Source organism: Schistocerca americana, chromosome 4 (assembly GCF_021461395.2).
Source record: "Schistocerca americana isolate TAMUIC-IGC-003095 chromosome 4, iqSchAmer2.1, whole genome shotgun sequence".
In the NCBI taxonomy this organism is placed as follows: Eukaryota; Metazoa; Arthropoda; class Insecta; order Orthoptera; family Acrididae; genus Schistocerca; species Schistocerca americana.
In genome coordinates, this window is record NC_060122.1 from 238,551,372 (window position 1) to 238,565,127 (window position 13,756).

General features: G+C 41.7%; 1 protein-coding gene across 1 annotated transcript in view; it reads right to left on the minus strand.

Annotated features, from left to right (window-relative positions):
* Positions 1–13,756, minus strand: part of LOC124613091 (synaptic vesicle glycoprotein 2C-like) — a 179,545-nt gene that overhangs the window by 43,398 nt on the left and 122,391 nt on the right. Inside the window, exons 7-8 of the mRNA XM_047141683.1 lie at positions 6,109–6,290; positions 1,689–1,953 (exon numbers count right to left, since the gene is read on the minus strand). Of these exons, the coding sequence (XP_046997639.1) occupies positions 1,689–1,953; positions 6,109–6,290 (447 nt within the window). The remainder of the gene's footprint in view (positions 1–1,688; positions 1,954–6,108; positions 6,291–13,756) is intronic.

The window sequence follows — 13,756 nt, forward strand, 5'->3', positions numbered from 1 at the left end:
ACATAACTAATCAATAGTCTTCATTCTGGCTGCGCAGTCAGAATGGATTTTTGTGGGAAGTCATTTTCCTGCCTAGGTACACAACTAAACCAGAAGTAGGCGTAGAATCTGAGAGAGTTTTGAAATACTTTTCGGAATGCGTTGTTCGTAGTGGGATGTAAGACAGGGTCTTAAGACCCTAATTTGGTCGGACTAAATAAAAAATAAATCTTCTTTTTCCTGGCCTTACCCTGTACCATCATGGACCTGCATGGTAATCAGATTTTTGACATTGTTAGTGGTAGAGGATCCCAAATACCCTTCCTGCATCATCGTTCCACCCCCCCTCCCCCCCACTTCACCTCTCCTTCCTCCCGAGAACGGAATCTGTAAATTTGCCCTATCAGTTTGCATTTAGTGTAATCCATGTGAAAGCGAGAGAATGTTTTCCAAATCTTTGAAAATCGCGTAACTGAAGTGGAACGTGCGTCACAGCCCAGTATACATCTAATAGGATATAGGAAACCGTCTAAAAACCACATACAGGCAGGCTGGCACACCAGCCCTGGCAGATTCAATTCGGGGCCGACGCGCATCCATGAATACTGAGAGCTGTATTCTAACAAGTATGGCTATCCAGGTGGGTTATAATAAATTATGAACAAATAATGTACATAAATAAATCTGATACTACTTACAGAGTTCATGTACTAGCCGTAAGTGCGATTTCGAAAAGTTTGAGTTCATGCGTTGAGGACGTAAAAAATAGCGTTTCCCATGTGAAGACCTCCGAATGGCCACCTTTTCTTCTTGCATGCGCTTAAGAAGTTTTTGCCGGCCGGTGTGGCCGAGCGGTTCTAGGCTCGTCAGTCTGGAACCGCGCGACCGCTACGGTCACAGGTTCGAATTCTGCCTCGGGCGTGAATGTGTGTGATGTCCTTAGGTTAGTTAGGTTTAAGTAGTTCTAAGTTCTAGGGGACTGATGACCTCAGATGTTAAGTCCCATTGTGCTCAGAGCCAATTATAAAAAAGAACTTTTTATTCTGGTTTTTATAGTACTTTATCTTCCAGAACGAGTAATTCGCTCTGCCGAAGACTTGACAGTGTGGCGAAATTTTCCAATATATTAAAACGACGGAGGCTCATATCTGGGCCATTCCTTTTTGCGTTCCATAAACTTGAACCCTTCACTTACGTTAGAATGGCTCTCGACCTAGCTCAGAGCTTTAATCTACGAGAATCGCTGTTTTTATTCTACAATATGATTTCCTGTTAATGTACAAGATGTCTGTAATATTTGCCCTTTTTCCATTGCACGATACTTGCACCATGTACTTCAGTAAGTATAGAATGATCTCGCTGAGATCGGGTGTTCTGCCAGTGGTCCGAGACTTCCCAACACGACATCTCTACCGCAACTCCACGACTTCATCATGTGTTCCCTGAGTCTCGCTGTCAGTCTCAGGGAACACATGATGAAGACGTCACGGCATCGAGATATCGTATTGAGAAGACGAGGACCACTGGCAGAACACCCGATCTGAACGAGATGGCAATGAGTCGCGAGGAAAGTCTAGGAGATTACAAATGTAGAATGAATCTACCCGAGCCATATGATGAGCACAAATTAGTTACAGAAAATGCAAAACCACTACGAAAAAACCCCAGCGTCAGCATGAACCAGTGTTTCGTATTTTTGCGTAACTTACAGGTAGACATGGTATCTCAGAGGCGACGGCCTGCGTAGCATTGAGAATGTCGCCATCGACGAGGTTCACCAGCATGCTGACGAGCGACGAGTTGTCTGCCTTCTGTGAGGACTGGTACGTGAGCATGTCGCACAGGTACACCGAGTTCTCGCTGTCGTTGACTGTAAGCGAGCCCATACCTACACCCTCCGCCGTCTGATGGATGTACAGGAACTCTTCCATGGTTGCGAAGATCTGCGGCAGCCACAACCGAATTGTGTTCAGGCTGTAAACAAAACGAGTCTGTCACTTCTCACACACTGTCTCCGGTGCATATTACATGGGGATAACCAATGTGGGTGATGAGAAGAGTCTAACCAGTATCATGAGAACCTCAAAGCTATGGAAAAAAATGTCGTGTGACTAGGGCCTCCCGTCGGGTAGACCGTTCGCCTGGTGCAGGTCTTTCGATTTGACGCCACCTCGGCACTTGCGCGTCGATGGAGATGAAATGATGATGATTAGGACAACACAACACCCAGTCTCTGAGCGGAGAAAAATCTCCGACCCAACCGGGAATCGAACCCGGGCCCTTAGGATTGACATTCTGTCGCGCTGACCACATTTCTTTTTTAATCTCATTATTTTGTTCGGTTTTGTTCGTTGCATTTGCTCGGGGCGGACGTCGTATGTCATCCGTTTAATTTAGTTGTTTTTTATTACAGAAGGCAGCTAACCCTCTGACCGAACACGCTGAGCTACCTGCCGGCTTAGTCTATTATTCTATGGTTATTTCTTTTATGCAGCGATATGTCAATCATACCAAAGAGTTCAATGAAAATTAATATAAATTTCATGTCAATATTCCAAGTGCATTCCAACCTGTTCGACTTATGTCGTAGTAGGAAAGAAAAACACTCCTTTAGTTTAAAATCTTTTTCAAGGTACACGAAGCTTAATTATACTTTCTCTATTAATTTCTAGCCGTTCTTAGTGAGTCCTTCCTGTTTCTCTTCTTTAAAGAATAGTGTCATGTGTTTCCTAATCTGAAATCTCATAATCTGCAGAAATTTCTTTAGAGGTGTATTATGTAACTAAGCATGTAGTGAACAATGAGAGTGCACTCTAACAAGAGCTGTGCTACTCGTTTTACCAACCACTTTTTTTTTTCTTTTTTTATGTCTACTGGACATTCACTCGCTCTTCTATCACGACAGGGTGAGCAGAACAATTACCATTATCCAGCCGGATAGTCTTTGTAAAATAGAATAGTTTAAAATATTAAAATGATCAATTACTTACGTTTTTGTTACTCAAATTACGGTTTTAGTTTGAATGTAACAGAAGACGGTTTAACTGCAGTCTGTGTTAAAACCTTTCCCTAATTAACCGAACGACTGCGTTCTCAGTAGCCCAATCAACGATGGAAACCTTAAAAATAGTTAGAAACTCTATGCGTTTTATCGATGAAGGATTCAGTTGAACTCCGTCACTGTTCCCTTATAGGGTGTAGAATAATAAACGCTCCCAGTCACATTTTGTCATATTATTTAACACATGATGAGTTTCCAGCTTGCGCCATTCTTCAGGTGGTTTATATTCAGGTACATGTTTCCATACTTAGTGTTGCATATCACTGTTTAAATGAAAAACAAATACTGTGATGACAGCTAAACAGACACAAATGAAAATTGAAAAGTGGCTAAGCAACATGTGTTGCAAAATATTATAGAACTTACATAAAGCTGATGTGTCCATATCGTTTTCAAATTATTTTTATTACATTTTGTATGATGTGAAAACATATGGATACACTAGCTTTATGTAAGATTGTAATATTTTTCAACACATATCGCTTAGCCGTTTCCAAATGTTTCATTTTGTGTTTGTTTCGTCATTACATTATTGTTTTTTTTTAAGTGATCCCCAACACTGAGCATGTAAACATCTACTTGCATATAAAACACCTGAATTTGGGCACATGCCCGAAAGCGATCGAGTGTCGCATAAAATCATCTCCTATTGTGGCTGAAAGCGGTTATTATCCTACACCCTTGTTAGAAATTCTGTTTGTTGCCTTCTAAAATACAAACATTGTTGCCAATCTTCATCGTGGCAGTGAAGTACTTCACTACAGTACACTTAGGAACACGGTAGCGCAGTGGTTAGCACACTGGACTCCCATTCGGAAGGACGACGGTTCAGACCCGCGTCCAGCCATCCTGATTTAGGTTTCCCGTGATTTCCCTAAATCGCTTAAGGCAAATTTCGGGATGGTTCTTTCGAAAGGGCACGGCCACTTTCCTTCTCCATCCTTCCCTAATCCGAGCCTGTGTTCCGTCTCTGATGACTTCGTTGTGAATCTCCTCCTCCTACTTCTCCAACACTGACAGAGTCAATCAAAAACACTAACTGCACAAACACTAAGAACTTGGACTTCAAACGGGAAGTGGTACATTCCAAGTACCCCGAAGAACAACGAAAATAATTAGGAGTAAGCAGAAATGAGATTAGCGATTAAATTAACGTGAAAACAGATGATTACGAAGTACGTGAATTTACGGAATTTGGCACATGAACGAAACAATAAGAACATAATCAGTAGGCTAGCATAATCAGAGAAGACGGTTATGACCAATAGAAGTCTACTAATGTCAAACACAGTTGGAGGATGAAATTTCTGATAATAAACGCTTGGGGTACAGTATTGTAAGTCAGAGAATCATAGACAGTGAGGAAACCGGAAAAGAGGTGAATCGAAGCGTTTGAGATGTGGTGCCCCAGAAGATTGTTGAAAATCACATGGACTTATAAGATGAAATGGAAATTCCGTGTGGCTAGGGCCTCCCGTCGGGTAGACCGTTCGCCTGGTGCAAGTCTTTCGAGTTGACGCCACTTCGGCGACTTCCATGTCGAAGGGGATGAAATGATGATGATAAGGACAACACAACACCCAGCCCCTGAGCGGAGAAAATCTCCAACCCAGGTGGGAATCGAACCAAGGCCGTTAGGGAAGACATTCTGTCGCGCTGACCACTCAGCTACCAGGGGCGGACACTCATAAGATAAGGAAAGAGGAGGATCTCCGCGGAATTGGCGAAGTACGGAACATTTGGATAACACTGACAAGAAGAAGGGACAAGACTATGGGGCATGTGTTAAGGCATCATGGAATAACTTCCATGGTACTAGAGGTAGCTGTAGAGGTAGCAATTGTAGAGGAAATCTGAGATTGAGTACGTCCATTAAATGGCTCTGAGCACTATGTGACTTAACTTCTGAGGTCATCAGTCGCCTAGAACTTAGAACTAATTAAACCTAACTAACCTAAGGACATCACACACATCCATGCCCGAGGCAGGATTCGAACCTGCGACCGTAGCGGCCACGCGGTTCCAGACTGAAGCGCCTTTAACCGCACGGCCACACCGCGTCCATTAAATATTGGAGGTGCAGGTGCTTCTATGAAATGAAAAGAAATTCTTGACAGACCACATGAACTAGTCAGACTGATGACCCAAAAGCAAATTGGAGTAGGAGGATTAAATGATACTGTGATTAATGGGTTGGAACGAAGATGGTAGGCAGCTACGTCAAAATTTATACTCTGGGATTGTGAGTGACAGCAGATATAGCATTTGTGATAATGGTTAGTAGGATAGAGTCTAGGTTGTGGTTATGGAGAGAAAAGAAAAGGGAACACCTTGGTGTGAGAAAGGGCAGGGAAGTAAGCGTTATATATTGTAAGGAGGATAAAAGACAGGACGGATTTCTTGCCTATGACAGGGAGCCTTTGGAAGTTGAGTTACGAGACGGTGTTGACGGTGTGTAGGTGTAGGACCGTTGGAATGTGTTGGTATTGATGTGGCAACATATCAGGTTATGTAATTATTAGAAAATTATAGAGTAATAGGAATCAAGTATGGGAGATGTTCAGGATATACTATGATGTTCGATACAGATGAGTATGGATGGGAATTTTTGAGTTTGTTACAAATTCGATCAGGAGAGAAAAAGTGGATGTGGAGAGTGAGACGGAGTGAGTGCAAGACTGGGTGTGACTCGTCTGAAGAAAACATGGAGGCTACACTGGCATAAGTGAGGACTGTTTGGACGAGTTTTGTAACTATGAAAAATGTTAGAGGAATGCAGTCTGGAACTTCTCCCAGTTGGTAGTTTTCGTCTGTTGTGAGACTTCTGTTGGACATTTAATACTTGGGGTTATCATTTAGTTTTCAATCGGAGCTAAGTGTGTCGCATTTTAAAGCAACTACTGGCGTGCCATGATCGTTTAAACAGACTATATGTATCGATCGCGGGAGAGCACCTGATTCCCTCACTGCCAGATCTTTAAAAGCTCGCGAAGCTCGTTCCAGTATTTAATGCTGGCAAAAGTTTTTGAGACAGCAGCAAGATCAAAGCATTGCCTTCTGTTACTAACCTGAACAAGCAGAGGATCTGTATGGAGAAGACGAGCACAGCCTTGGGCAGCTGTGGCATGACGAAGAGTGGCCGCATCTGGCGCCAGGCGTTCTTGAGGCTCTGGATGGCGCTCTGGTGGATGCTCATGGTGCTCGCCACAGACGCTTTGCGCAGTTCCAGCTCATCCACCAGCCGCTGCACCTGCACATGAGAGCATTCCATCCGTTCTGCGCTAGTGGACGACCAAGGCTACCAGCTATTGGACATAATTCGGTAAGCAAAGTGTTCTTTGAGCTTAAGGCCCGCCTCGGTAGCTCAGAGGTCACCTTATCTGGCTGCTATGTGGACGATCCCAGTCCGATTCCCCTTACCGCCAGGGATTTATATTTGGCGGTATGACTGGGACGGTGTGCACTCAACCCTGTTATGCCATCTGAGAAATTACTTGATTGGAAAGCAGCGGCACGAAGTTCTATGGAGGTGACAACGGCAGAAAGAGGACTGTATCGGAACCATTCCCTTCCATACCATATCCAAAAAAAAACTTTATTGGTAGAGGGTTACAAGGTGGGCGGTTGGTCCCGATTGGCTCCTCTGGGCCAGAATGCGGAGCCTCCCTTCAACACGTTCATGGATCGAACGAAAACGCTGTGTGATCACAAACTGAGTATTTTGAGGCGATCAACCAATCGTCGAAAGGCTGGAATTGTTCAAGATAAACCAATACGATCTCTCTTATTGTCCACGGGAGGGAATGGCCACAGCCTAACCTACTGAGTCGCGACCCTCAATGGTGTGAAAGCAGTTACCGTCTGACAGCTGGAATACCACTAGCACCTTTAGTGGCAAGGAAGCCAGCCATAGGATTATTGTTTGTTTTTAACTAATTTTCTACTTAATTACTGAAGTAACTAACATATTTTTGCACTGTGAGCGTTAGCAATCTACCAAGATACATGAATGATTGTGAAACAAATGTAAAAGCAGTCGAATATCACTGCCTCAGTGGCACAAGATACCACTTATTTGCGAAGAAATACTTTCAGATTTTTATACAGGATGTTATAAAAAGGTACGGCCAAACTTTCAAGAAACATTACTCACACACAAATTAAGAAAGATGTTATGTGGACATGTGTCCGGAAACGCTTAATTTCCATGTTAGAGCTCATTTTAGTTTCGTCAGAATGTACTGTACTTCCTCGATTCACCGCCAGTTGGCCCAATTGAAGGAAGGTAACGTTGACTTCGGTGCTTGTGTTGAAATGCCACTCATTGCTCTACAGTAATACCATCAAGCACATCAGTACGTAGCATCAGCGGGTTAGTGTTCATCACGAACGTGGTTTTGCAGTCAGTGCAATGTTTACAAATGCGGAGTTGGCAGATGCCCATTTGATGTATGGATTAGCACGGGGCAATAGCCGGGGCGCGGTACGTTTGTATCGAGACAGATTTCCAGAACGAAGGTGTCCAGATAGGAAGACGTTCGAAGCAATTGATCGGCGTCTTAGGGAGCACGCAACGTTTCAGCCTATGACTCGCGACTGGGGAAGACCTAGAACGACGAGGACACCTGCAACGGATGAGGCAATTCTTCGTGCAGTTAACGATAACCCTAATGTCAGCATCAGAGAAGTTGCTGCTGTACAAGGTAACGTTGACCACGTCACTGTATGGAGAGTGCTACGGGAGAACCAGTTGTTTCCGTACCACGTACAGCGCGTGCAGGCAACAGATTGGCAACTGATTGGCCTCCACAGGTGCACTTCTGCGAATGGTTCATCCAACAATGTGTCAATCCTCATTTCAGTGCAAATGTTCTCTTTACGGATGAGGCTTCATTCCAACGTTATCAAATTGTAAATTTTCACAATCAACATGTGTGGGCTGACGAGAATGCGCACGCAATTGTGCAATCAAGTCATCAACACAGATTTTCTGTGAACTTTTGGGCAGGCATTGTATATGATGTCTTGATCGGGCCCCATGTTCTTCCACCTACGCTCAATGGAGCACGTTATCATGATTTCATACGGGATACTCTACCTGTGCTGCTAGAACACGTGCCTTTACAAGTACGACACAACATGTGGTTGATGCACGATGGAGCTCCTGCACATTTCTGTCGAAGTGTTCGTACGCTTCTCAACAACAGATTCGGTGACCGATGGATTGGTAGAGGCGGACCAATTCCATGGTCTCCACGCTCTCCTGACCTCAACCCTCTTGACTTTCATTTATGGGGACATTTAAAAGCTCTTGTCTACGCAGCCCCGGTACCAAATGTAGAGACTCTTCGAGCTCGTATTGTGGACGGCTGTGATACAATACGCCATTCTCTAGGGCTGCATCAGCGCATCAGGGATTCCATGCGACGGAGGGTGGATGCATGTATCCTCGCTAACGGAGCACATTTTGAACATTTCCTGTAACAAAGTGTTTGAAGTCACGCTGGTACGTTCTGTTGCTATGTGTTTCCATTCCATGATTAATGTGATTTGAAGAGAAGTAATAAAATGAGCTCTAACATGGATAGTAAGCGTTTCCGGACACATGTCCACATAACAGATTTTCTTTCTTTGTGTGTGAGGAATGTTTCCTGAAAGATTGGCCGTACCTTTTTGTAACACCCTGTATAATGGTAATCAAGAGAAAATAAATACAGATTTCATGCATTAGAAGCACGTGTTTCTGCTGTTGTTCCTATTTTATAGGCACTTGCCTTGACACGTAATAATTTTGTATGGAATCTAATGATTTGCACACTCTTACACTTCACTCGACTTCCTAATACACAAATATTTTTTTTAAAATGAAATTACCTTTGCTTCAACAGCGAATATACTCAATATTCTTGCCCTTTGTTGCTGAGATGTAGGAACAGTGTTGAAATTGGTTTCTTCTGAGTTGGGAAACAGTTTCATTGCTTTTGATATTTTTATCCCGCCTGTGTGCTTTCCCCTTCAACTGCAGCTGGGGTGGCTTATTTGGTACGTTAAACAAAGGGCAGAGATGTGAATTATGTGAGATACATGTATCTGACATACAAATACAAAATGCAAAATACAGTTTTTCTTTTGTGTTTGAAGCACATTTTTCGAAAACAGTTTTTTATCTTATTTGAAAGTTGTAAGTTAGTGGTACTTGTATTTGTAAAATTCAAAATGCTTCTCTTGAATTTATTTATTCCATACCTCGTAGTTTCCTTTCATTCAATATGTTTAAAGAAAAAATAATTTCACGAGGATAGAGATGGCACAATAAGCGCCAATGGTTTACTTGTGAAGTGAATATGACAATGTCCCTAATTATTAGACAAAGCACTAAGTCTTGCATATCTTATATGTGTGTCATTGTTTGCTTAATAAAACACCTATCCAAATCATCTGATAATTGCAAATGAAATGAGTGAAGGAGGGAGTGAAATCACACACATCATATTTCACAGCGTCAAAAGATTAGTACAATGCCAGATATCAAAGTAATCCATACAAAAATTTATGATGTAGCCTTGCCAAAATGTCAGGCACTTTGGAGACGCTTTCAGTAAACTCGTATTAGTTGTTTTTAAAGAAACAGAAATACAAATATTAATGAATACATAAGCTGCTCAAAATCTATTGCTGACTGTATCAGATGTTCAGAAGAGGATAAAAATACCTAGTATGTATGTCTTATACCAGAACTAATGAGAATGCAAAGAATTCCAAGCAGCTTGCCAATGGATAAACCTACGTAGTTTAGTATTATGATAGACGTTATTAAAGAAAGTCGTAAAAGGTGTTTCGTGCGATTCTGTAAATTAAAGGAACCAAACGCAAAGGATAACATATTAGCATCAAAATCTTGTCCTTTTTTCAAATTGCAACGGGTACCCAAGGCTAACAGAAGATACGTTAAAGAACTACTTATTTCATAAGTCCATAAGATGAAACCAGGAGAAGGCGATGCGAAGAATTTGCAACATTCTGGTAAAAAAGAAATTGACTCTTATCATGTGGTTGTTGATCAATGATTCTTCTATAGCCAGTGATAGTGGCAACACTACAATATTAAAAAGATAATGGCAATAATCTAGATTTTTTCAAGAGATACCCCACCTTAAAAATGTTTTTCTTTAAATATAATACTTGTTTACTGAGTTCGGTTCCTGTTGGATAACTATTTTCTTCTGGTGGAATGATAATGAAGCTACATAAGTGGAACATGAAAGATGAAATATTTGAACAATTTTTAGTGTTAAAATCAGTGAAATAACCGTCATGTAAATTGTTCACTAACTAGAGGTATTTTATTTAATTAAAGGTACTTCGATCATATGTATTTTGCATTTTGTATTTAAATACTCTTACTTAAAAGTATTTTGTATTTTCATTTGAAATAAAAGACATATCCAAGTTCTTGTGTTTTTAATTTAAATAATTTTAATGAACTATTTTGCAGTTCTCTGATAATGGTGATATTGCATTACATAAAATTTTCTTACGTTCCACATTCATTGATTTGACTAGAAGTGTAGAGAAGAAAACTTCACGTTACTGAGTAGACATTCTCTCTGCCAAAGGTCAGGTCTTCTGCTGTTTACTTGCCATTATTTCGTTCTTAAAAGAAAGCGACATTCTTCAATAAGTATCTACAGGTTACAATAAGATGGTAAATAAACTAAACTGTAATGCACCGTTCCATATCTCCCAGGGTCCTTAGAAAACTAAAGAAAGACAAATGTGGTGGCATTTTCTAGTTAGAACCGCTCCTAATTGTAACAATTATGTTACAAATCAACATAGACAATGCTGCCTGCACTCATCGGATATCGTATTCAGAAGTGTAGCTTTCTGCCCGCTTGGAGCGTTGCTGTCGCAGTACATAATGAAAATGAGCAGCCGTGTAGTGACTGTGTGTGTTAGACTGTGGTATGGCATCAACACGATGGCGCACCATCCCATTCCGATATTAAGAAGATTTTTCTATATAAGGTGCCACAGCGACAAATTTATTAAAGTAGAATTCCATTTCCTATCTTTGCTGTTTACTATTACAGACATGTTACGTGTTAAACAAATGATGGTGATCGTAATAAGCCGAGGTGAAAAATAGAATTTCTTTTCGATATTAATGTCCATTTGCACTCGTCAACGCTGCGGACGAAAAATTCATTTTTACTTAAGCGAACAAACATTTTGGACTGAAATCGGACCGAAGTAGTGCACTAGTATTGGTCAGCAGGTTTCACTGGTTAAAGAAACCACCATCTGTTACAAAAAATGTTTATAAATTGATATCTGACGGTATTTGAAACCGAACTTTAGAGTACGAGAGACGAGGCTCTTATTAGTTTTTTGAGTGACTGGAACTTCAAAACAAGAATTTTACCATCATGACGTCACCTATCACGTTGTCTATTGTGCAGTAGACGAGTAGACTGTGGTGTCACCGCCAGACACCACACTTGCTAGGTGGTAGCCTTTAAATCGGCCGCGGTCCGTTAGTATACGTCGGACCCGCGTGTCACCACTGTCAGTGATTGCAGACCGAGCGCCGCCACACGGCAGGTCTAGAGAGACTTACTAGCACTCGCCCCAGTTGTACAGCCGACTTAGCCAGAGATGGATCACTGACAAATACGCTCTCATTTGCCGAGACGACAGTTAGCATAGCCTTCAGCTACGTCAATTGCTACGACCTAGCAAGGCGCCATAGCATCTGATATTATTTTATATTGTGGTTATAACATGTACCGTCAAGAGAAATGTTCTACAACTGTGGATTAAAGTTAAGCATTACATCAACTACGTACTTTATTTGCTACTATTAATTCCTTTAACTGTTCCAGACGTCACGCCAATCTGCGTGAGCTTAACGCGTGCCTTTCGGCTTCCTCTCATTGTGACTTGGCTGTCTTGCCAAGTCACAACATAGACACTCACTTCACGGGACATATGATAGAAGTCAACTACTTCAGAAAACTGCCAGAAAGGAGCCGATATTTCTGTAAGGTTCTATTTATAGACTCTGTCCCTAAAACTAAACAGAGTACTATCGTTGTTGACCGCATTGGCTGTTGCCTTTCGAAACTGTTCACTTTCACATTCGATTTCTGTGGGGAATTGGCAGATCTGTTAAACTTAACCACACATGGCTCATTGTAATTGGTAACTACGTCCCAGTAGAGTTATACCTGCAGCCATGGCACCTTTCTCCATCCAATACAAATTAAAGGTCGTGTTATCTTACAGAATATTGATTATTATAAACTGAAATACATTCCATCATAATTAAAAATTATCCAGAACTACTTCCATTTATAATGAGTAAATTTATCTAGACTTCATTTCCCCCGCGTCTGGGAAACACATAGGAAGTCGTAACGAAAGTTCAAGCATTAATCAATAATTTATTCTAATTATGTTTATCATGTAGCTAATAACAATTACTTCTTCCGTCATTGAATATTCACTTTTTTTTAACATGTTTCGCGTATTCATGCAAACACCATTAGCGGTTTTCATTTTGCTTTTCTTTTCATGTGTCCACTGATTCCTATGTAGGCACTAGATTCACCCATTTTTCTATTTTGTCCATTAGTTCTTCTGCAGGCACTATATGCGCACAGTACAGATATACTACATCTGTGTGCGTCTAGTGTCTCCAGAAAAATCAATGAACACCTGAACCGTTGATGATGCCGCTATGTAGAAGAGAAACATATTTCGTTGAACGCAAAATTTTCAGTTGTACAAGGCAGAATTGTACTTATCTACATGATAAACATTAGTGAAGAAGCAACTGAGAAAGAATGATGGTAGATATTAACAATGTCATAATAACTTATTCGCTAAACAAAGTACAATGAGGTGACAACTGAGCATGAATGATAGTAGATATGAACAATATCGTAATAACTTATTCGCTAAACAAACACTGTGACAAAAGTCATTGAACAGCGATATGCACATATACAGACGGCGGTAGTATCGGGTATGTAAAATGGCAGTGCATTGACGGAGCTGTCATTTGCACTCAGATGATGCACGTGTAAAGATTTCCAACGTGATTATGGCCGCACTACGCGAATTAACGACCTTTGAACGCGGTATGGTAGTTGGAGCTACGAGCATGGGACATTCCTCCCTGGAAATCGTTACGGAATTCAACATTTCGAGACCCAAAGTGTCAAGAGTGTGCCAAGAATACCAGATTTCAAGCATTACCTCTCACCACCAACAACTCTGTGGCGGCCTTCACTTAACGACCGAGAGCAGCGGCGTTTGCCTAGATTTGTCAGTGCTAACAGACAAGCAGCAATGCGTGAAGTAACCTCAGAAATCAATGTGCGACGTACGACGAACGTATCCTTTAGGACAGTGCCGCGAAATTTGGCGCTAATGTGTTACGGTCGCAGACAACCGAAGCGAGTGCCTTTGCTAACAGCACGACATGGCCTACAATTCCTCTCCTGGTCTCTTGACCATATCGGTTGGACAGCAGACGACTGGAAAACCGTGGCCTGATCACACGAGTCCCGATTTCAGTTGGTTAGAGCTGATGACGGGATTCGAGTGTGGCGCAGACCACACGAAGCCATGGACCCAAGTTGTCAACAAGGCATTGTGCGAACTCACGGTGGCTGCGTAATGGTGTGAACTGTTTACATGGAAAGGACT